This window comes from Delphinus delphis, chromosome 10, assembly GCF_949987515.2.
Source record: "Delphinus delphis chromosome 10, mDelDel1.2, whole genome shotgun sequence".
Taxonomy (NCBI): Eukaryota; Metazoa; Chordata; class Mammalia; order Artiodactyla; family Delphinidae; genus Delphinus; species Delphinus delphis.
The window spans coordinates 97,967,703-97,988,048 of NC_082692.2; the positions used below are offsets into that span (position 1 = coordinate 97,967,703).

Sequence of the window (20,346 nt, forward strand, 5' to 3'; positions counted from 1 at the left end):
GACTTATTTCACCTTTGAATGAGTCTAGGAAGCCTCCAGCTGATATAAACCTGATTTTTTTCTCACTCTGGTTGTTGGTGTGGGGTGGTGCCCTCTAACCTTCTCGTACCTTCTGGTTTAGGGGGCACCCTAGAAAACCAGACTTCCAGGCTCTCCAAGGCTGCAGGCCGAGGGGAAGGGCTTGCACCTCGGTTTCATCGTCTGTCGAGGACTGTGGGACCAGGCAAACCCCCTTCCATGCTGTCACCTCTCTACCTCCCCAGAACCCAGCAGGCAGACGCTTCAGAGAGTTTCACCCAGGCCAGTGTCTGGGAGGCAGGTGGTAGGTAAGCAGAGGGCCTGGGCTAAATTCCTGTGTGACCTTGGGCAGGTTATTTGACCTCTCTGAGCCCCAGTACCATTATCTGCAAACTGGGACGAATAATCATTTTAGCTTCACTGTATTTAGCATTTGCTGGCCAAGGGCTAGAAAATCTAAATCTAGCCCTGGGCCTGTGTAAAGTGGTGACCATTGGCCTCATTTCCTGTTAGAACAGACAGTTTGGGAAAATATGTAACTTACATGAAAGTCACACTGGGATGTTGTAGAGAAGAGGCATTCAACACTTAATACTGGGGAATGCGCCTGGGGCTGCAGATTACCTCTCGGGTTTGTTGAACCAGCGGAGGGCTTTGCACCTAGATGTGAAGCTTTTTCCTTCGTGTCTTAAGTAAGAGTGTGCAGGGGGCTGAGATTTGGGGTGGTGGGGGTCTGTAAGGGTCATATGACTCGTGTGCTATGTGACCCTGGACCAGCCACCAGCCCTTTCTGGGCCTTCTTTTCCATCTGTAGACTGTTGTTATAGGCCAGGTGTACCGTGTGGCATGGAACAGACTTGAACCAGGAAGGAGGCTGCCTTGGTCCTGGCCCCAAGCCCCACTGGTCCAAGGATGAGAGCCTAACGCCTGGACCTGCAGCCATCCATTTAGCCTGCAGCTTGCACCCTGGCAAAGACTGACTCCTCACCGCCAGACTGGGTTCAGGCCTCTGAGGCCTAAGCCCTGAGGCCTTGGAGATCCTCTCGAGCTGCCCCTTCTCCATCAGAGCACCTTCTCCACCAGAGCACCTTCTCCAGGGAGCCGTCACGGACCTCCAGGGCAGTCCGTGGCAAGGACCGCCCACAGCACCAGCCCTCCACCTGCACAGTCCACCCTCCCTCTACCCTTCCGCACTGGATCATCAGCTATTAATTGGTCCTCACATTTGTATGGCGTTTTTCGATTACAAAGCACTTCCGTGGCCATTCATCTCTTTGAATGGCAATCTAAGCTGCTATTTATTGAGTGCTTCCTGTGTGCCAGGCCCTCTGCTTTCCCTGGTCTCATTCCATGCATTATCTCACTTCAGAGTTTCACAACAATCCTATGAAGTGTACGGGTCTATATTTGCAGACAAGGAAACTGAGGCTCGAGCAAGCTAAATATCTAGCCCCCGGTCACGCAGGGATTTGAATCAAGCTCCGTGAAATAATCAGGGTCACCCATAACCTACCGCCTCTGAAGCTGCCGTGTGCACCTGAATCCCTGGGACCTTGTTAAAGTGCAGCTTCTGATTCTGTGGGTCTGGAGTGGGGCCTAGGACTCTGCATTTCCGACAGGCTGCCAGTGATGCTGATGCTGCCCACGGAGAACCACACGTTGCGTAGCAAGGCTCTGGATCGCTGAGCCATGTGAGACTCCTTTACAGTAGCCTCAGGCTGGCAAGCCTTAGTTTCCCCATCTGTCAGATGGGTGAAATAGCCCCTGGCTTCTAGGGATGGGAGGAGGACTGGATGACGTAGCACCTGTGAAATGCCTGGCACACAACAGGCGCTCAATAAATGCTGGCTCTTCTCCCTTGGTAGGAGCTGGCGTGGGTCTGGGTGCACAACAGACGCTCAGTAAAGCCTTGTCCAGTGGACTGAGCCTAGCATTTCTCCCTAAAGGAGAGAATAAACTGTATTGTTTCCCCTTGGCATGCTGCCAAACCCAATATTAATTTTTTTCTTGAACCGCAGAGTTTCAAAAAGAAAGAAAAGGGAGTAGAGTGATTGCAGTCTGAAGCAAGGCTCTGTAATTTCTGTAATTACAGAACGGGAGCGAAATAAAGCAGGAGTGCGCACAGCGGCATGGGAGAGAGCGGCCCCCTCCCGGCCTGCTGCCCCCCCTCCCCACCTCTGGCTCTTCCCGGTGCCCCACTCGCTCCCAGTGGGTTCTGGGCCCAGCCCTGGCCCTAGACAATGACAGCCTGAGACTAGGCCTTGGCCTTTCTGCCTCTGCCCAGGTCCCTACCCCACGCAGCCACCCATCCCGCTGGTGCAGTAGGACAGAGGGGGATTGTCCAAGGCAGCTGCCACATGCTCCCCTCCCCCAGCCTGCCATCTGGCCTAGGGCTGGGCTGCTGACAGCCAATCCTCCAGCAAGGTTTGCGGGGCCCCACCTCCAAAATAGATCCCCGTCCACTCCTCACCATCTCTGGCCTGGCTGCCACTGTTCAGGTCACCATCATCCCTCGCGTGGACTCTCAGCTCTTAAGGAGCCTGCCTGCTTCCACCCTTGCTCTTGGGCAGCCTCTTCTGGGCAGCCAGGGTGAGACTCATAAACGTAAGTCAGGCCACCACCACCACTTAAACGCTCCACTTTCTCCGTTCCCCTTTAGAATAAAATCTGAGCTCCTTGCCGTGGTCTCTGAGACTTTGCATGATCTAGCCCCTGCCTGCCTCTAACTAGATCTGTCCCCTCCTGCCCTGGGACTCCCACGACCCTGGCCTCCATGCCATCTCGCAAAACATGCCAAACGTATTCCTGCCTCAGGGCCTTTGCACTTGCTGTTGCCTCTCGTTAAAATGCTGTATTCTAGAGCATCACATTTCTGGCTTCTAAGTCAAACTGAAAAAAAATTTTGTTCAGGCCAAATAAAGCAAGCCCAAGGGCCAATGTTGACCCGTGTTGCCACTCCTGATCTAGAGCTTCCAAACTCCACATGTTTTCTTTTCCTTACAAAGCATTTCCTCATTCAGGGATTGGCAGACATATTCTTCCTGTTTGCTTTGGCCCCATTTTTATCGATGGTGCTCATTGAGGAAGGATGGGGCATCATGGGAACATCTTTAGCATCTTCCTGTCTCGAATCTCTTTCTCTAACTCCATCCTCCCCAGAGCCTCCCTGAGTGAGTCTTCTTCTATAATATGAACTTGACCACATTGTCACCCCTGTCCCATCCCTGCAGTTGGTCCCTAAGTTCCCTAGCCTGGCTTTTGAGTCCCTTCGCAAACTAAACTTCCTAGCTTCAAACCTCCCTACCTTTGTTCATGTGTTTCCCTCTACTTGGGATGCCCTTTCCCTCTTTTTGAGCCTATGAACACCTATGCAACCTTCAAAACCCAGCTCAAACGTCCCTTCATCTGGAATACCTTCTCTGGCTGAATTAAATCATTCCTTCTAGGCCTGTCTGATTCATACGGTCTTGTAGCACTTATCACAGAGTATTATGAATAACTGTAGCAGAGCTATTTCTCTTTAAAGCCTGTGACCTTGTCAAGGTCAGGAACCTTGTCTTATTAATCCTTGCCACCTAACCATCCAGCCCAGCTCCGTGCACACATTAGGCTCTCAGTATGTAGTTACAAAATAGGATCTTTCTGCCGGCACCTGTTAGATCACTGGTTCAAACTCTGGTGACCAGTGTGTAGTTCAGAATGCAAAACGCTTGGAACAACTGTCCCATCGCCAATTCAGCTCTTGGAACGAGCTCAGTAAATGCTTGTTGAATGAATGAAGGTGTGAAGGTGAGTGAATACAGAGTACTTGTCGCTTGTGGTCTCACATTAACTGTACCATTTAGAACGTTGCTTTGGTGGAGTTCAGTGAATGTTGGCACGTGAACGACTGGATTCTTGGTCTGCAGAATATTGCCACCTGACGAGGAAGAACGGGGAGACTCTGGAAGAAGTCCTTGGAAACATGCTTCAAATCTTGAGGTGGTGAGGCCTCTCCTTCCACCAGCTCCGCCAGCAGATAAAGGAGGAAGAGGAAAGAGAGGTGGGGCCTCCCTGCCACCGACCCGCAGAGCCATCCTCTGACCCCGAGCGGCGCCGGCACTGCAGAGCACGGGTGCCAGTTTCAGGAAAGAGAGAGTAACACTGGTGAAAAGGTTGCTTCTGCTTCAGAGATCATTAATTTTCTAGAAAGACAGTGGGTTCCCTTGCCATGAACATGCATGTGCCTGTGCTTTCTGTGTGCCGTTCTTCATGGGGGAGGGGGCGACAGGTGAACCAGCCAGGTCAGGAACTAAAGTTACCTGAGCAGTGCGTGAATGAGGCCGCTTCCTGGAGCCGCTCTGGGTTAGCACCGGGTCCCAGGCTTTTTCACTAATGGGGGCCTTTTATCATTTTCCTCCCATCGCTGAGATGTTTTGGAATTTCTTTTCTTACCAGATTTTATTTACTACAGAACAATACTTTTTCTTATTAACCAAACACACAAAGGTACCACTGCTGGCTTCTGACTGGCCCAAGGTGATCAGCTAGACCGCTCTGAGCTGGTATAAAGACAGCCCAAAGCAAAGGGCTTGACATTTTTATTAGCTAGTATTCCCCATGATGACTAAAAGATTGATTTATATCTGGCTTCTGAAAATGCTGAAAGTCGCTCCAGGGCCTGAATAATAAGCCCTCAATAAATGTTAGCTGCTATTCTTATTACAGTTATGGTTGTTACATCATCATCATCTCTGTGGCCTTCTGGGAAGCTGAGAACACGAGATTAAGAGCCACGATCCGCACACAGATGGCAGCAATCACAACGATGATAACGGCTGAAACTCCCTGCACCCTCGCTATGAGCCGGGTGTTCTTTCCCATGCTTTACAGGCATGTCTCATTTAATCTTCCCACAAGCCTTGGAGGGAGGCATTATTTTCCCCCCATTTTACAGATGAGGATCAAAGAGGTGACGTAATTCGCCCAACATAAGCATCGGAGGGAGCGAAGGTCTGTCTGATTTAGGCCTGGGCTGGTCCTTGCAGGAAGGGCCTTCTCAGTCTGATTCCTCAAAGAAGCATCATTTATACTAATTCCTGGCTTTACATTCTTGATCCTGGAAAACTGCACGTATGCTTATACGGCTCTTCATGGGGAAGTTGCAGACATTTGGCTGAATCTGTATACGTGCCCTAGTTCTGGAAACTGCACATATGTCTTCCTCGTTGTGAGTTCTCTGGAGCAGCCGCCCTCTTTGATCTCTCCGGAGGGCTTCAGTATACTCATGGAGAAGACGATGGAATAAACTTCCTGGTGACCCGGAGCTCTCCTCCTTCAGCCTTGAACGGTTCCCGCAAAGGATATACACACCCCGTTCCACCTGGTTCAACACGCCCTGCCATCTTTCTACCTCTCTCTCTGAATGGCATCAGATGATCCTGTGGCCCAGGGCACACACCAGTTTCCAAAGCCCAGTAGATTTTAGAGTTTGGTTTGATTTGAGTCTCCCTGAGAATCAACAAGTAAACCCAGAATGAAGCCCAGAAGTTGCTGTTCCTCCAGGACACAGGGGTGTGTGCAGAGATTCAGGATTGTAGCAGGAACCCCGGACCCAACCTGCAAAAATGGGGAATTTGTTTTACAACCATGGGGATGCTTTGCAAACTCCGAGAGCAGGAAGGTAGCCAGTCTTAAGAAAGCCTGGAACCGCAGAGTAGAATGCCTTGAAGACCCTCTCTTTGTCGTTTGATCTCTGATTTCCTCCCTCCTCAGCACACCAACTCTCTCTGCTGCTCTGAGGACAAGGTGGGCAAAAGATGGCCGCCTCAGAGTTCCCAAGTCGCTGGAGAGACTGCCTTCTTTCTCGGCCCCGCGCCGGATTCCCAGGGAAGGAGGCTCGATTGACTTGCCGGGGTCAGGTGACCAGCCCTGGTGCAAAGTGGTTGGATCATTTTGAACAAATATGGAGGCTAATACCTGTAAGTTTAAATTGTGGAGACAGTTAAGGGCATCATTGTCTTAACAGTTAATGGTTGACCCTTCCTCCCCCAAAAGAGGGGCTGCTTTAGCCTCTCCCCACTTTCCTGAGGCTGCTCTGTCCCCAAGATTCCCTGGTGGACATAGAATCGGCTGCCTCCTGCCATTCCTGATGCTAGGAGGCAGTCACCCCACCCGAGTCTGGAGTTCCCTCTGATGTTCCCCTGCTCAGGCCAGGATTTAGATGGGCATCTGAGACCATCCTTGAGAACAAGAAGCAGGGTTGGCGGTAAAGTTTGGATTATCTGAAGGTGGTCTGGTTCTCTGTGAACTCTAGGAAGAGACAGTGGAGTTTGGTAACGGGGACTGCATGTGGTGGGGGGATGAGTGCACAGCAAACAGGGTGCCCCCAGGTGGGGCAGAGCTGAGGGGAGGGGCCGCTGGGACAGGGCCAGGCCCACACCACACGTTGCTTTGGCTCAGCTCCTACAACTGAGAGCCCACTGGCCAGTGCTCACGTGCTCCGTTTGCTCTGAGGGTTCCATAAGTTTATTCTGGTATTTTAATTTTTTTAAAAAAATGTGGAACATTATAGAAATCCAGAAAAGAACAAAGAAGAAAATACAACTCACTTAGAAACTACTCACTGTGAATGTGAATGTCTTAGGGTATATCCTTCTGGTGTTTTAGGTTTTGATTTTTTTTTTTAATGAACAGTTTTGGGGGGATGGGGCAAAAATGGGGTCACACTAAATGAACTGTTTTGAAACCTACTTTCTTCACTCTCTCCCATATTCGTACATGGTCTTTGGCAACACTTCTGCAAGTTTGGATGGAGGATGGAGAAAAATATCTGCTGCATTCATTGGCTCCCCACGGGGCCCTGCAGAGCTGCAGCCCCTCTCTTGATTTCTCTTTTCCTTCTGGTAAAATTATGGAATGTCTTCCTCACGTCACCCTCATGCCCACCCCCACTACTGTCCCGAGGGCAGCAAGCCCACTCCTGCACGTTCCCAGCGCCGGGGACTGGCATCTTGCTGTGTGCACATGCTGTGGTCACCCCTGCTGGGTGGCTCCATGGGGCCCATCTGCAGCTCAGATGCTGGCAGGCTTCCTGCACCCCTGCTGCTCTCTGCCCAGGGCTACTATCAGCCCGTCTGTCCGTTCAACGTCCCTCCTGTCCTCTGCTTTGCAGGCTCTCACCCAGGGGTTGCAGAGGGAGCTGCTCTGGAGCTGACCCAGCACAGAAAACCGTCAGGTAACATCAACAACCAAAATCAAAACAACCATCTATGGAGTTCTTTTCTGAACCATTTGGGTGAAAAGCACCCTCGCAGCCATTAAAGTTTATTTTGGCCATAATTCTACAAGCCAGATAGGATCCCCCCTCCCCATTTTATAGGTGGAAAAACTGAGGCCAGAGAAATCAAGAGTAGTACTTAGGGTCACTCTGCTGGTAAAAGGTGGACTGGAGATTTGAATCCAGGACAGGTCTGATCCAGTGTCATATGCTGTCTTCTACCCCATGCTGCCTCTGCAACTAAAGAGGTAAGAAGGGTACAGAATGTAGGTAGAACATCTGGGGGAGACCGAGGGTCAGAGAGGTCATCCAAGCTGGTAGTCCTTCCTTGCCTGAGGGCTGGGCTGGGCTCCCGGCCTAAGAATCTCCTTTATCGGGATTTGTTAAAAGTATAGATCCGTTCATTGATGATGTTTCCATCTCCTGGCTATTGTAATTAGAGCTGCAATGAACATTTTGGTACATGACTCTTTTTGAATTACAGTTTTCTCAGGGTATATGCCCAGTAGTGGGATTGCTGGGTCATATGGTAGTTCTATTTGTGGCACATATATACGATGGAATATTACTCAGCCATAAAAAGAAACGAAATTGAGCTATTTGTGATGAGGTGGATGGACCTAGGGTCTGTCATACAGAGTGAAGTAAGTCAGAAGGAGAAAGACAAATACCGTATGCTAACACATATAATATGGAATTTAAGAAAAAAAAATGTCCTGAAGAACCTAGGGGTAAGACAGGAATAAAGACACAGACCTACTAGAGAATGGACTTGAGGATATGGGGGCGGGGGGAAGGGTAAGCTGGGACAAAGCGAGAGAGTGGCATGGACATATATACACTACCAAACGTAAAATAGATAGCTAGTGGGAAGCAGCCGCATAGCACAGGGAGATCAGCTCAGTGCTTTGTGACCACCTAGAGGGGTGGGATAGGGAGGGTGGGAGGGAGGGAGACGCAAGAGGGAAGAGATATGGGAAAATATGTATATGTATAACTGATTCACTTTGTTACAAAGCAGAAACTAACACACCATTGTAAAGCAATTATACTCAGATAAAGATGTAAAAAAAAAAAAAGTATAGATCTGGGGCTGTCTCCTAGAGATTCTGATGTGGCACATCTGGGGAGGGACCTGGGGACCTGTGTCTTTGTAGAGCTTCCTAAATGACTTGGAAACACAGCCAGGCTTGGGGGCTGCTGGTGAATTAGTAGCAGGTCCTCACTGTTTGCAGCCACTGGGTGCTCACTAAGTGAAGAACAACAGCCCGGTAAGGGGTCCACTACGATCATCCTCAAATTAAAAGATAGGGAGAGTGAGGCCCAGAGAGGTTAAGAAGCTTACTCAAAGTCACACAGCTCCAAAGTGGCAAAGAGGACTTTGATCATGATCAGAGTCTGTGCTCACATACCGCCTTCACCTACCGCTGCAGCCAGGAAACCTCCCTATTCAGCCTCACAGGAAAATCCTGCATTGCTTACCCTGCCTTGGCTATTATGGCCTCAGCGAATGGAAAATCTCCCAACTGCATCCTGGGAGGCAAAGGTTAAGTGCACATAATACTTCTGTTTGGAATTTTGGTTGCCTGGGGCTACTCTCTGACATGGACATGTAACGGAGGGCACGTGACACAGATGGCCAGCGTTGATGCTAGCCCAGGAGACATCAAGACCACATTCTCACATGCTGACTTTGGAAGCAAAAGGCATCTTCCTTCCTCCTGGGGCAGGAGCTGGCAGGAAAAAGAGGGAGAGCCCTCTTCGTCCCTTGGTTTGTGGGTTATTTTGTTTTGTTATTTTGGGGCGACTCCAGGATCTTAACACCTTCAGTGCCTGTCACCCTATCCCTCTGTTCTCCTAGGGTGACCTTGAGCCGCAAAACTGCTGTCCACGTAGACCAGGGCTGACATCGCACGTCCGTCTGCCAGGACCCCTGCGTCCAAACTCCGAGACATGGCGACCAATGGCAGCAAGGTGGCCGATGGGCAGATCTCCACGGAGGTCAGCGAGGTCCCCGTGGCCAATGACAAGCCCAAAACGCTGGTGGTCAAGGTGCAGAAAAAGGCGGCGGACCTTCCAGACCGGGACACATGGAAGGGCCGCTTCGACTTCCTCATGTCCTGCGTGGGCTACGCCATCGGGCTGGGCAATGTCTGGAGGTTCCCATATCTCTGCGGGAAAAACGGTGGCGGTAGGTGCTGGCCTGGTGACCTCCTGCTGGGTCTGCACCCCCCCCCCGACACACACACACACACGGAGAGTGTCCTGCTTAGGCATTTTCTGGGGTGACCTTGGGGAAATGGGTCCCCTAAAGACTCCAATGGGAGTGCCAGGCCCCACTTCTGCTTCTTGTCCTTTTCCAAAGGATTCCCAAAGGGCAGTAGTCCTCTGTTAATGATGCCCGAAAGGTCCCGTCTTCATTCTGCAAAGTGCAGGGCATGGGTCTTGAGCAAAGGACGTCCTCGGGCCTCACTTTGGCTTCGGGGGCTGCTTTTAAGGTAGAATATAATGAAATCGTGGCAGGGACCCCAGAACGCCCCGCTGTGATGCTCTCTCTGACCGACCGGGTTTCTAAAAGCTCAAGGCCACGAGCATCTCTCTTCTCGACCCCGCAGGGGCCTTCCTGATCCCCTACTTCTTGACGCTCATCTTTGCGGGGGTCCCGCTCTTCCTGCTGGAGTGCTCCCTGGGCCAGTACACGTCCATCGGGGGCCTGGGGGTGTGGAAGCTGGCCCCCATGTTCAAGGGTGAGTGTGCAGAGTGGAGCTGTGGGTTGTGGTCGTGCTCCTGCCCACAGCTCCGGGCCCTGGACAGAGGGAGCTGTTGGGTCACGTCTGAGCAGCGGGGAGCCCTTGCAGGGGCCAGGTGACCCATGGCAATGCTGGTCAGAGGAGGACCCAGTCCAGAGGCCCCGCACGCACGTCAGCCTGCCCTGCCCCTTGAGCTCATTTCCCCAGCAGGGGCTGAGCGCGACTTCCTCTGCTTCCTTGCTCAGTGCCTGACGGACACTCGGGTGGACACGTGCAGGGTCGTGCTTGCCTGGCAAGCCAAGGCCCCGGTCCGCCCTGCAACCAGCCTGTGCTGGGCCCCAGACGCAAGTCCTGGCTCCCTCACTTGCCATGTGTGTGTGACCTTAGCCAAGTCCCTGCTTCTCTCCAAGTTCCAGTGACACTGTAGATGTCCTGGAAAATGACAACGATGACAGGAGCTGGGATGGTTATGATTCTTACTGTATTAAATGAAGGTCGTGATGATGTGTCTGGTCCCAGGTGTGGGCCTTGCCGCTGCTGTGCTGTCGTTCTGGCTGAACATCTACTACATTGTCATCATCTCTTGGGCCATCTACTACCTGTACAATTCCTTCACCACAGTGAGTGGCCCCTTGGAACACCCGCCCCCCAGAAGGAGGCAGACCCAGACCCCACCCTCCCTCTACTGGGACCACCGTTCTGCCGACAGGGCCATTCCTCCGGGTAGCGGGCGTGGTTTGCCTTCAGTAGCCCTTGTGTCCTCGTCATAGCACCATTCGCCCATGTTATATAGACCCAGACAGCCTGGGTTCAAATCCTGACCCTAGTCTATACCAACTGTGCCGCTTCAGGAAAGAGACTTAACCTCTCTGAGCCACAGTGCCCTCATTTATAAAATGGGGCTTAAGGTAAAACTCACCTCACCTCATACGGTTGTGTGAGGATTAAGGAGTAATATGTGTAAAGTGCTTAGAACCATACCCAGCAAAGAACAAACACTGTAAGTGTTCACTGTTAACTTCATCGTGCACAGGCTCAGACGGGCATGGTTACTTACCCAAGGTCACGTAGCTGGGAAGTGGCCCCAGGGTGGACACAGGAGACCTTTCGGTACAGCTCGGAGAGCTGGTTTTCAGAGTGAAAAGGCTGAGGTTCAAATTTCAGCCCTGACATGTAGGAGCTGTGTGGTCTTGAGCAAGTTGCTGCCCCTCTCTGATCTCTAAAATGGGGCTCACAACATGACCTGCATCTGGAGCTGTTGGGAATGGGAGGTGCGGTAATGGCTGTGAGCAGGCTCAGAGGACTGTGAGGATGTGCGGGATGTGCTGGGGCCACTGGGGCCAGCTCTTGGGGTCTTATGTGGTTTATCTGTGCCGCTGTGTCTTTGCAGACGCTGCCATGGAAACAGTGTGACAACCCCTGGAACACAGACCGCTGCTTCTCCAACTACAGCATCGTCAACACCAGCACCATGACCAGCGCCGTGGTGGAGTTCTGGGAGTGAGTGCGGGGTTATCCCTGGGGGCGGTGGCGTATCACTCAAGGCCAGTGAGAACAACAGCGAGCTTTCACTGCAAGATTTTAAGCAGGAAAGTGACGTGATCAGACATTAGAAGGGGCTGGAGTGGGGACAGAGCAGAAGTGAAGGGGGGTGGTCCTGCTGAGAGGCCTCTGCAGACATCCAGGTGAGCGGCCATGGTGGCAGAACTAAGTCACTGGCAGGTCCCTTGAGCAAATAGTACTTTCTCCCGATTAGTGTAAGGGACCCGTGGCCCCCACCCAGCTCTTGGAGCCCAGTGATCACAGCTGTCAGCACCATCACGCCCTGGGCGCCCCCGCCAGCCCCACGTAACTTTGTCCTCCCTCCGATGTTCCACCAGGCGCAACATGCATCAGATGACAGACGGGCTGGATAAGCCAGGTCAAATCCGCTGGCCTTTGGCCATCACCCTGGCCATCGCCTGGATCCTTGTGTATTTCTGTATCTGGAAGGGTGTTGGCTGGACTGGAAAGGTAAGAGGTGTGCACAGTGGGGACCCAAGGGGGATGGGTCTACAAAGGGATCTCTGCTCTGGGTGAGGAGTCAATAGCTCCCAGGAACCCCATCCAGCTTTGACTTAAGCAGGTGCCTTCATCTCTCTGTGCCTCAGTTTCCTTTCCTGTAAAATAGGAATAAAAGGATTAAAGGAAATACTGCAAGTCATGCTGTTAGTGCAGTGCCAGGCTCATGGTGAATCCCTTGAGATCGAGATTCCCCTGGGCCAGACAGAACCATTGCAAAGCGGAGGGCAAATGTGGTTCCTGGACCATTTGACAAACCATCCCTGAGATCTACTCTGTTCCAAGCTTTGTTCTAGGTGCAGGTGATCCAGAGGTGAGCACAGTTACATCCCGGCCTTTGAGGAGGTAATAGAGATGGATTGGTTCGTGGTTAAATACTCAGGCCCTGTGTTCAAACGGTTCTGACCCATCTTGGCCATTTATGTGGCTGTGTGACCTGGAACAAATCGCTTTGCCTCTCTGAAACCCAGTGTCCTCTTCTGTAAAATAGGACCAATAACCGCTTATCCATTGGTTTGTTATGTGAATCAAATGAGCTGCTGATTTTGTGAAGAAATCAGAAGCTAGCAAGAGGAGTTGTTATTGTTTTTGTTTTTGGCAAAGGCAGAGCCGTGCCAAGCTGGGATGTCCAGCCTGGGGACACCTGGGGATTAAATTGCCAATCAGATCGGGGGTGAGGTGGGGACTGGCCTCACCCCCACCTCTTTCTGTTTTCAAGCCCCATCCCAGGAGTCTGGGGACAGAAGATGGCCAAGTCTCTCACTGGCCTGGACCGGAAGGAAACTCACAGGGCAAGGGTATTGTCTGAGGTCTTAGAGCAAGTAAGAGAAAGAAAGGAATTGAACTGAATCCGGCTCAGACAGGGAGGTCCAGACTGCCCAAGAAGCTGAATCGAGCAAAACAGAACCTTAGTGAATTACACACTTGGGCACGGACCCAGCTAACGAGAAGGTGCCCAACTGCGGTCAGGTGGGACCTTCGGATCCACCGGGTTCTCAGAACCAAGGCCGCTGTCAAACATCTCTGCTTTGTCCCTAGGCTAGGTGAGCAGGAGGAGGGCACAGGTGTCTCCCAGCCCAACTTCAGGCAGCGGAAGAATGTAGGGCCCAAGGGCTTTGGCGGAGACAGAGCTGAATTTGAATGTCAGTCCCCTGGGCCCTAGCTGTGTGCACTTGGGCAAGTCACTTCACTTTTCCGAGCCTCAGTTTCCTCATCTGCTAAATGGTCACAGTATTAGTGCCTTACAGGGTTGTCTCAAAGACTGAGATAATCAGTCTGCATGGAATGTAGAGCGTATGCCTAGCACACAGTCGGCACTCAATACATGATGTCTATTATAATTATTTGTGGGTTGTGGGTGGTACCTAAAGTTCCTGCTGCCTTAGGAGACCGACTACTTCTTGGGGACAGAGAGTAGAGCCCCTCTCACTGCATCTTTTGAGTGAGTCAACCAGTCTATCAATGAGCATTTACTGAGCTCCTACTGTATACCTGGCTCCATGCCAAAGACCCAGTGAAGAGCAAGACATAGATGACATGGATTAAGCATGTTGTATGTCCTCATACACCCAACCTGTCTGAGCAAAAAGGTTGATTGTACCCAGACAAGAAAAAGCTAGGTTCAGAGAGGATGAGAAATTGACCCAGTGTCACACAGCTTGTAGGTGACACAGATGGTTTTAAATCCCCTTTTCCTAATTCCAAGTACAGTGTTTTTTCTGCTGGATCGTGGCTGCCTTTCCTAAGCCTGAAGAGTCTCAGAGTCGTCAGGGAGATGAGACTAACCCAGAGAATAATTTATGCTGACCGGGAAGTAGGGGCACAGCAGACTTGGAGGTACAGAGGTTACTGACCTTGAAAATTGCTCTTTCACACTGGTGAGCAAAGAAATGCCATTTCAGACAGTGACGTCAGTCTCTTGATTATCAATTTAAAGTAATTTGTAAGGTGATTATCCTCAGTGCTGGCCCCTTTGTGGGAAAGGCACTGTCTGTAGTACTGGACGAAGTTCAGTTTCTGGGAGGTAATTAGGCAATGTGGATCAAAAAGCCTTGAGAAGTTTATTCCTTTTCACTCAGTAATTCCACTTCTAAGAATTTTTCTCGAGAATAGTATAATAATTTTGTAGACAAAGTTTTATCTACAGGGTGTCTGGTGTAGTAGTATTGAGACTCACATAAAATTGGAAATAACCTGAACGGATAACAGTAGGGGAAATTTTAAAAAGGGTGGTGGGACCTCCTGAGGGACTGTTTTGTATAATTAAAAATCACAGTGTATGAGACAGTAAAACAGCATTCAGTAAACGAAACAAGAAACAAAGCTGTACGTACTGTGTTTTTTAACTTTAAACATGTTAAATGAAAAGGCAAGTATATAATTTGCACCTCATTTGTCAGAAAATGTAATCATATATGCAAAGGAAAGTCTCAAAAGAGAATATTAAAATATTAACATCCATGCACTTATGTATCTGTCAGGCAGTTACTGAGTGTCTACTATATACCATGGACTGTTCTAGGCACTGGGAAAACAGAGAAGTGAACACGACAAGTCCTGTCCCTCATGTAACTTGTATTCTACGGGCTGTTGAAAGGAACTCTAATTTGTGTGTGTATTCATATGTAATTTAAAAATTTCCTTGTCACCACATATATTATTTGAATACTTTAAATAAAAATAAAAAAATAGGAAGGGTAGGGAAAGGGGAAAAAATGGGTGCTGAGCTGGTTGATTCAGACACCAAGGAGCAGCTTCAGAAAAGTGGCCAAGAGGAGCAGGTTAGGAATCCAGGAAGGCTTCCTGGAGGAAGATGAATTGGAACCAAGCCCAGAGCCACAACAGGTAGGGATGTAGGTAAAGTGGTTAAGGAGAGCATGGGTGCGCTGGAAGGGGCGTAACCCTTCGCCCCCTTTCCTCCCAGGTGGTCTACTTCTCTGCCACGTATCCCTACATCATGCTGATCATCCTGTTCTTCCGCGGAGTGACGCTCCCCGGGGCCAAGGAGGGCATCCTCTTCTACATCACGCCCAACTTCCGCAAGCTGTCGGACTCTGAGGTGAGCAACCTCCCAACCTGGTCCTGGAGCGCCCCCCGCTGGGATAAGAGCACATCTGAGTCCTGAGCCATCGTTTACCACCTTTAGGATAAGTTATCGCACCTCTCGGAGGGACCCGCGTTTGTGAACTGGGGTTGCTGCCTGGTAGAGCTGGTTAGCACGTGTGAAAGGCCCTGGGGCGTTCCGGGCTATGATTATGACTTTGACGTTTTTTTTTTTTTTTTAATCATTCTGCCTATAGGTGTGGCTGGATGCGGCTACCCAGATCTTTTTCTCCTATGGGCTGGGCCTGGGATCCCTGATCGCTCTCGGCAGCTACAACTCTTTCCACAACAACGTCTACAGGTGCTTCCCCGCGGCCACGCCCCTCCGAGAGCACGCCCCTCCCTTGGCCTGTCAACTCCACCCATCTCTGAGCCAAAACCTTCTGGCCACTCCTTCCGGTTCCACCCCTTCCGGGGGAGGCGGGGGGAGGGGCACACCAGTAGCTCGGCTCACAGGTACCCTACTCCGCCTCGCCCCTTGATAACCACGGCCCACTAGCTCACCTTCCCGCCAGCCCCACCCTTCCTGACCCCATCCCTCCCTCTCTGCAGGGACTCCATCATCGTCTGCTGCATCAATTCCTGCACCAGCATGTTCGCAGGATTTGTTATCTTCTCCATCGTGGGCTTCATGGCCCATGTCACCAAGAGGTCCATTGCTGATGTGGCGGCCTCAGGTCAGCACCGCACTGGGGAGGGCTGGGGGGAGGGGCTAACCCCGCGGACTTTGTACATCTTCATCGCTGTCACCGTCATCACCACCGTGGCTCGCTGGCGTTGAGTGTCCCTACCTGCCAGCAGTGCCCTGAGCATTTACATGGACAGTGTCCCTGAATCTTCCCAACACCATGGGGTCAGTGCTCTTGTTATCCTTATGTCATAGGTGAGGAAACCGAGACTCACCAAGGTCACCTACCCAAATTAACAGAGCTCAAAGGTGGTAGGACTGGAGTTGACCCCAGACCTGGCTGGTTGCAAAGCCAGGCCATTCTGGCACCTCCAGCACGATCCTGGACATCTGGGGGGAGCAGACCTACTCTTGTCCCCTGGGATATCAACTTCGGTCCAACCCAGACACCTTCACCATCGTGACTCAAAGCGCCCGCATCGGTGCTTTTGTCCCAGTTCCAAAAAGGTTCTCACCGACTGGGCTGTGCCCACTCTGCTCTCCACACAGTCATCCATGCCACAGGGTCCAAGGACAGCCCCAGACACACCCCCTTCCCTGCTCAAACGCGGGGGACCCACTATGTGCTCAGCAGAGGCTCAGGGAGGCAATGTGACCTGTCCCTTCTCTGTCGTGGGGAGCTGGGCGTGTCGTGTGGAAAGGAACATTCCCCTCCAAGGGCTTGCTCTCCCCTGCACGGGCAGCGCAGCATCTCATTTCTCTGGAACTTCCCAGCCAACCCCCTTTCCAGAGCCAGACCCCAGAGGGGTTACAGTCTCTTCTTTCTTCCACTGTTTTCCCTGATCTCCTGAATACCCACCCCCAGACACTCACAGTGTCCCAAACTCATCAAGCCTTCTCCTACCCTGTTCTCCCATCGTAGCAAAGGGTTCCAGTGTCTAGTGCCCAGGCCAGGCCCCCAGCATCATCCTGGACCCTTCCTTTGTCTTCCCTCCCCTTCCCTCGCAAACCAACCAAAACCAGGACCTGCCCACTCTGCCTCCTGAGTATCTCTCCATCCGGTCCCCTGTCTGTGCCAGCACTGTCCCCAGTCCCCGCCGCTGGCCAGGTCACTGCAGTCCCTCCTCTTATCTCACTGGTCCCCTTGCCTCTGGACCCAACTCTGTAGCCTCCTGCCTCCCCCTTCCTCAGCCCCTCCCCCCAACTGTTTCCTTGTCTGGAAAGGGAGGCTGATAACACTCACTGAAACGTTTCCTCTGAAGATGAGATGAAATAAAGCTCAGGAAGTGGGTGCGCTGGGGATGCCGCAGGGGCTCAGCGCCTTGTATTTTTTCCTCTTCTGCCCTTCCTGCCACAGGCCCTGGGCTGGCGTTCCTGGCATATCCGGAGGCGGTGACACAGCTGCCCATCTCTCCTCTCTGGGCCATCCTGTTCTTCTCCATGCTGCTCATGCTGGGCATTGACAGCCAGGTGAGGTTACCCTCCCTGGCGCCTTGAGGAGCCCCCACCCAGCCTCACTGGTCCAGGACCAAGCAGGGAGAGGAGCCCATTGTCTTAGGCCCCCTAGAAGCTGGCCAAGAGTTTCAAACCCACGGGATGTTCTACCACATGACACTTCAGGGATCAGCTCAGCTACCTTCCGCATTTTCCAGATGGGGAAACTGAGGCCCAGGGGGAAGGGATTCTCCTGAGGTCACAGAGGGAGGCAGAGGGAGAGTCAGGCCTGGAACCCAGGGTTCCCCTGGCCCTGCCGTCCCCACAGGGTGAGGCTTTGGGTGGGTGGGGCTGGGGCTGCCTGGGGTGGCTGACCTCCGCCCCCCGCAGTTCTGCACCGTGGAAGGCTTCATCACTGCCCTGGTGGATGAGTACCCCAGGCTGCTCCGCAACCGCAGGGAGCTCTTCATTGCCGCCGTCTGCATCGTCTCCTACCTGATCGGCCTGTCTAACATCACCCAGGTGAGCGCGTCAGCACCTGGCACACCTCTGCTGCTGCCTGCCCGGGGCCACTCCCAGGCCCTCTATGCCCCAGCCTTGTCCCATCCCACCTTTCATTTTGGTGGACAAGACTGACATGCAAACTAGATCATTAAATGCCATGAAGAACAGAGGATAGTGGGACAGAGAATGAACAGCAGGGGTGGGAAGGACGGTGCCTTGGACAGAGTAGTCAGGGCAGTCCCTCTGAGGAAGTGACCTTTCAGCTGAAACTCACATGGCGAGGAAGAGTCAGCCAGGGGAAGATCTAGCTAGGGGAGGAAAGCACAGCAGGTGCAAAGGCCCTGGGGTGGGAATGGGCTTGGCAAGCTTGAGGGACAGAAAGAAGGCCAGTGTGGTAGCGACAGAGGGAGTGGGGGAGTAGGTAGTGGCTGCAGAGCCAGATCATGCAGGACCTTCCAGGTGGGCATTTGGATTTTATTTTATTTTATTTTACTTTATATCTCTTTACATTGTATATATTACATTACAGTCTTATTTAAACTATGGAAGAGCTTCTGGAGAGAGACATGACTGGTTTAACATTGTGAACAGATGGCTCAGATGACCAGCTCCTCTTTCTGCCCTCCAGCCCTCCCAGAAATGGGACATTTCCCTCCGCCACCTGGGCATTTTCTTCCCATTCCCCAGAGTCCATGCCCACATCCTTGCAGGGTCGCAAAGACCTCTGTGCTTCCTCTCATCTACCCTCAAGCCTTCTTGATGCAGTGTAGCCTAATCCCAACCCACACAGCCTGTGTTGACCGGGAACTGAATGCACTGGTCCCCCGGGGAAGTGGACCCTCTCTCACCTCTTTTGCTTTCGCAGGGGGGCATTTACGTCTTCAAACTCTTTGATTACTACTCCGCCAGTGGCATGAGCCTGCTGTTCCTCGTGTTCTTTGAATGTGTCTCCATTTCCTGGTTTTATGGTAAGCACCAACCCCGCCTCCCTCCCTCCCTCGTTCATTTGTTCATTCATTCATTCATCCCTTTCTTCAGTCATCATTCAGTAAATACGACTTGAGCACCAGGCCCTCTCCATACATTAATTTATTCGGTCCTCACTGCAGTTCGATGAAGTTAGCACAGGACGTCCCGTGTTTAGAAGATACCATAAGAAGAAGAGTTAAATAAACTCATTGAAAATGGGAGTCAAAATTTCTTCATAAATTTTGCCATAAAAGACCTCTTTGAGATTTTATCGAGAAAAAGGAAACTGAAACTATAAAGAAGTTCTAAAGTTAAATATTTTTAAAAGCTAGGCTATAATTAAAAGTATGCACTATCTTAGAATGTAGGACATGATGATTTTTATTTGTTGATTTTGTGGGCTAAGTTTCCTGACCCAACTGCGTGATAGTGAAAAGGCTGTCCTTCCGGGCACTTTGGTTGTCACAGCAAGATGATGTTTTTGGAAGAAGTGTTCTCCAGAGTCCCTCTGGGTCCTTGGTATTCTGTGTATGTTGTTTGTAGTCCTGCCACCTCACCCTTCCTCATCATTTTCTTCTTGCTTTCTAACTGGCCTAGCACTGTCAGGTCCTCACTGTCAGTGACTTTGCTGATGATCTGAGCAGTGCCCAGTGCCCAGTGTCACTCTCATGAACTTCAGGACATCTGCAGTGGGTTTTTTTGTTTTGTTTTTTTTGCAAGATTGGCAGTTCTTCTTTGCAATTTGCAATCCATCACCAGTTGCTTATGCATCAGATCAGCAGGGAAAACCACCCCTGCCCAGCAAAGCTTTGAAGGAATGGCTGGGAGAGATGTTGGGTGGGAGGGACACTGAGAGTGACGGGGATGCTCTTTGTAAGTACATCCTTTTGTTGGTGGATGTTTTCACATTCAGGTGACTTGCTCTCCCATACAACTCGTTTGCTGGGGGATTTGGTTATTGAATCCTTAGCTAATAAGGACCCCCACCCCCACCCCAGAGCATTAGCCCCATGTTACAGATGAGGAAACTGAGGCTCAGAGAGGTTAGGTGACTTGCCCGTGGTCACACTGTGACAAAACAGCAGGTCGGGGCCTTGAACCTGCAGTCCTCACGGCTCGCCCATCCCTCCTGCTCTTGCTCCAATTGTCACAGGTGTCAACCGATTCTATGACAACATCCAAGAGATGGTTGGCTCCAGGCCCTGCATCTGGTGGAAGCTCTGCTGGTCCTTCTTCACCCCCATCATTGTGGCGGTAAGGGCAGGACCAGACCGGGCCCTGGGGTGACTCAGGTCCAGAGAGACACTTCTGGAGCCAAAGGCAGGGGGAAGAGACCCACAGACCTCTGTTCCCTAGGAATACTATTCTCTCATTTGTGCTGAGCATCTACTCTGTGCCCTGCATGGTACCAGACACGCTGCAGCATCCTCAAACATCAGCACAGTAGGCGTTATTGCCCCACTTGACTGCTGTCGGTACTGGGGCTCACCAGCCAGCATCACCCAGTGGGCTGGTGCTGCACTCAAACCTGATTCTGAAGCCAAACCAGTCACTCGGGGAGGCCTCTTATCCTCAGCATCCCTCGTTCCCTCCTGCAAGGGGAAGCCGAGGCACGAGCAGGC

The 20,346-nt window shown here is 51.6% G+C and overlaps 1 protein-coding gene across 2 annotated transcripts in view; it reads left to right on the forward strand.

Moving 5' to 3' along the window:
* SLC6A1 (solute carrier family 6 member 1) overlaps positions 1 to 20,346 on the forward strand; it is a 40,347-nt gene that overhangs the window by 14,493 nt on the left and 5,508 nt on the right. Inside the window, exons 2-14 of one of the 2 annotated variants that reach the window (XM_060021507.1) lie at positions 7,172 to 7,234; positions 9,138 to 9,467; positions 9,892 to 10,023; positions 10,546 to 10,646; positions 11,417 to 11,526; positions 11,907 to 12,039; positions 15,011 to 15,145; positions 15,387 to 15,490; positions 15,742 to 15,866; positions 17,175 to 17,287; positions 17,642 to 17,773; positions 18,621 to 18,723; positions 19,878 to 19,978. In XM_060021507.1, the coding sequence (XP_059877490.1) occupies positions 9,230 to 9,467; positions 9,892 to 10,023; positions 10,546 to 10,646; positions 11,417 to 11,526; positions 11,907 to 12,039; positions 15,011 to 15,145; positions 15,387 to 15,490; positions 15,742 to 15,866; positions 17,175 to 17,287; positions 17,642 to 17,773; positions 18,621 to 18,723; positions 19,878 to 19,978 (1,527 nt within the window). In that variant the 5' untranslated portion in view covers positions 7,172 to 7,234; positions 9,138 to 9,229. The remainder of the gene's footprint in view (positions 1 to 7,171; positions 7,235 to 9,137; positions 9,468 to 9,891; positions 10,024 to 10,545; positions 10,647 to 11,416; positions 11,527 to 11,906; positions 12,040 to 15,010; positions 15,146 to 15,386; positions 15,491 to 15,741; positions 15,867 to 17,174; positions 17,288 to 17,641; positions 17,774 to 18,620; positions 18,724 to 19,877; positions 19,979 to 20,346) is intronic. The other variant, XM_060021508.1, reaches the window with a different exon arrangement.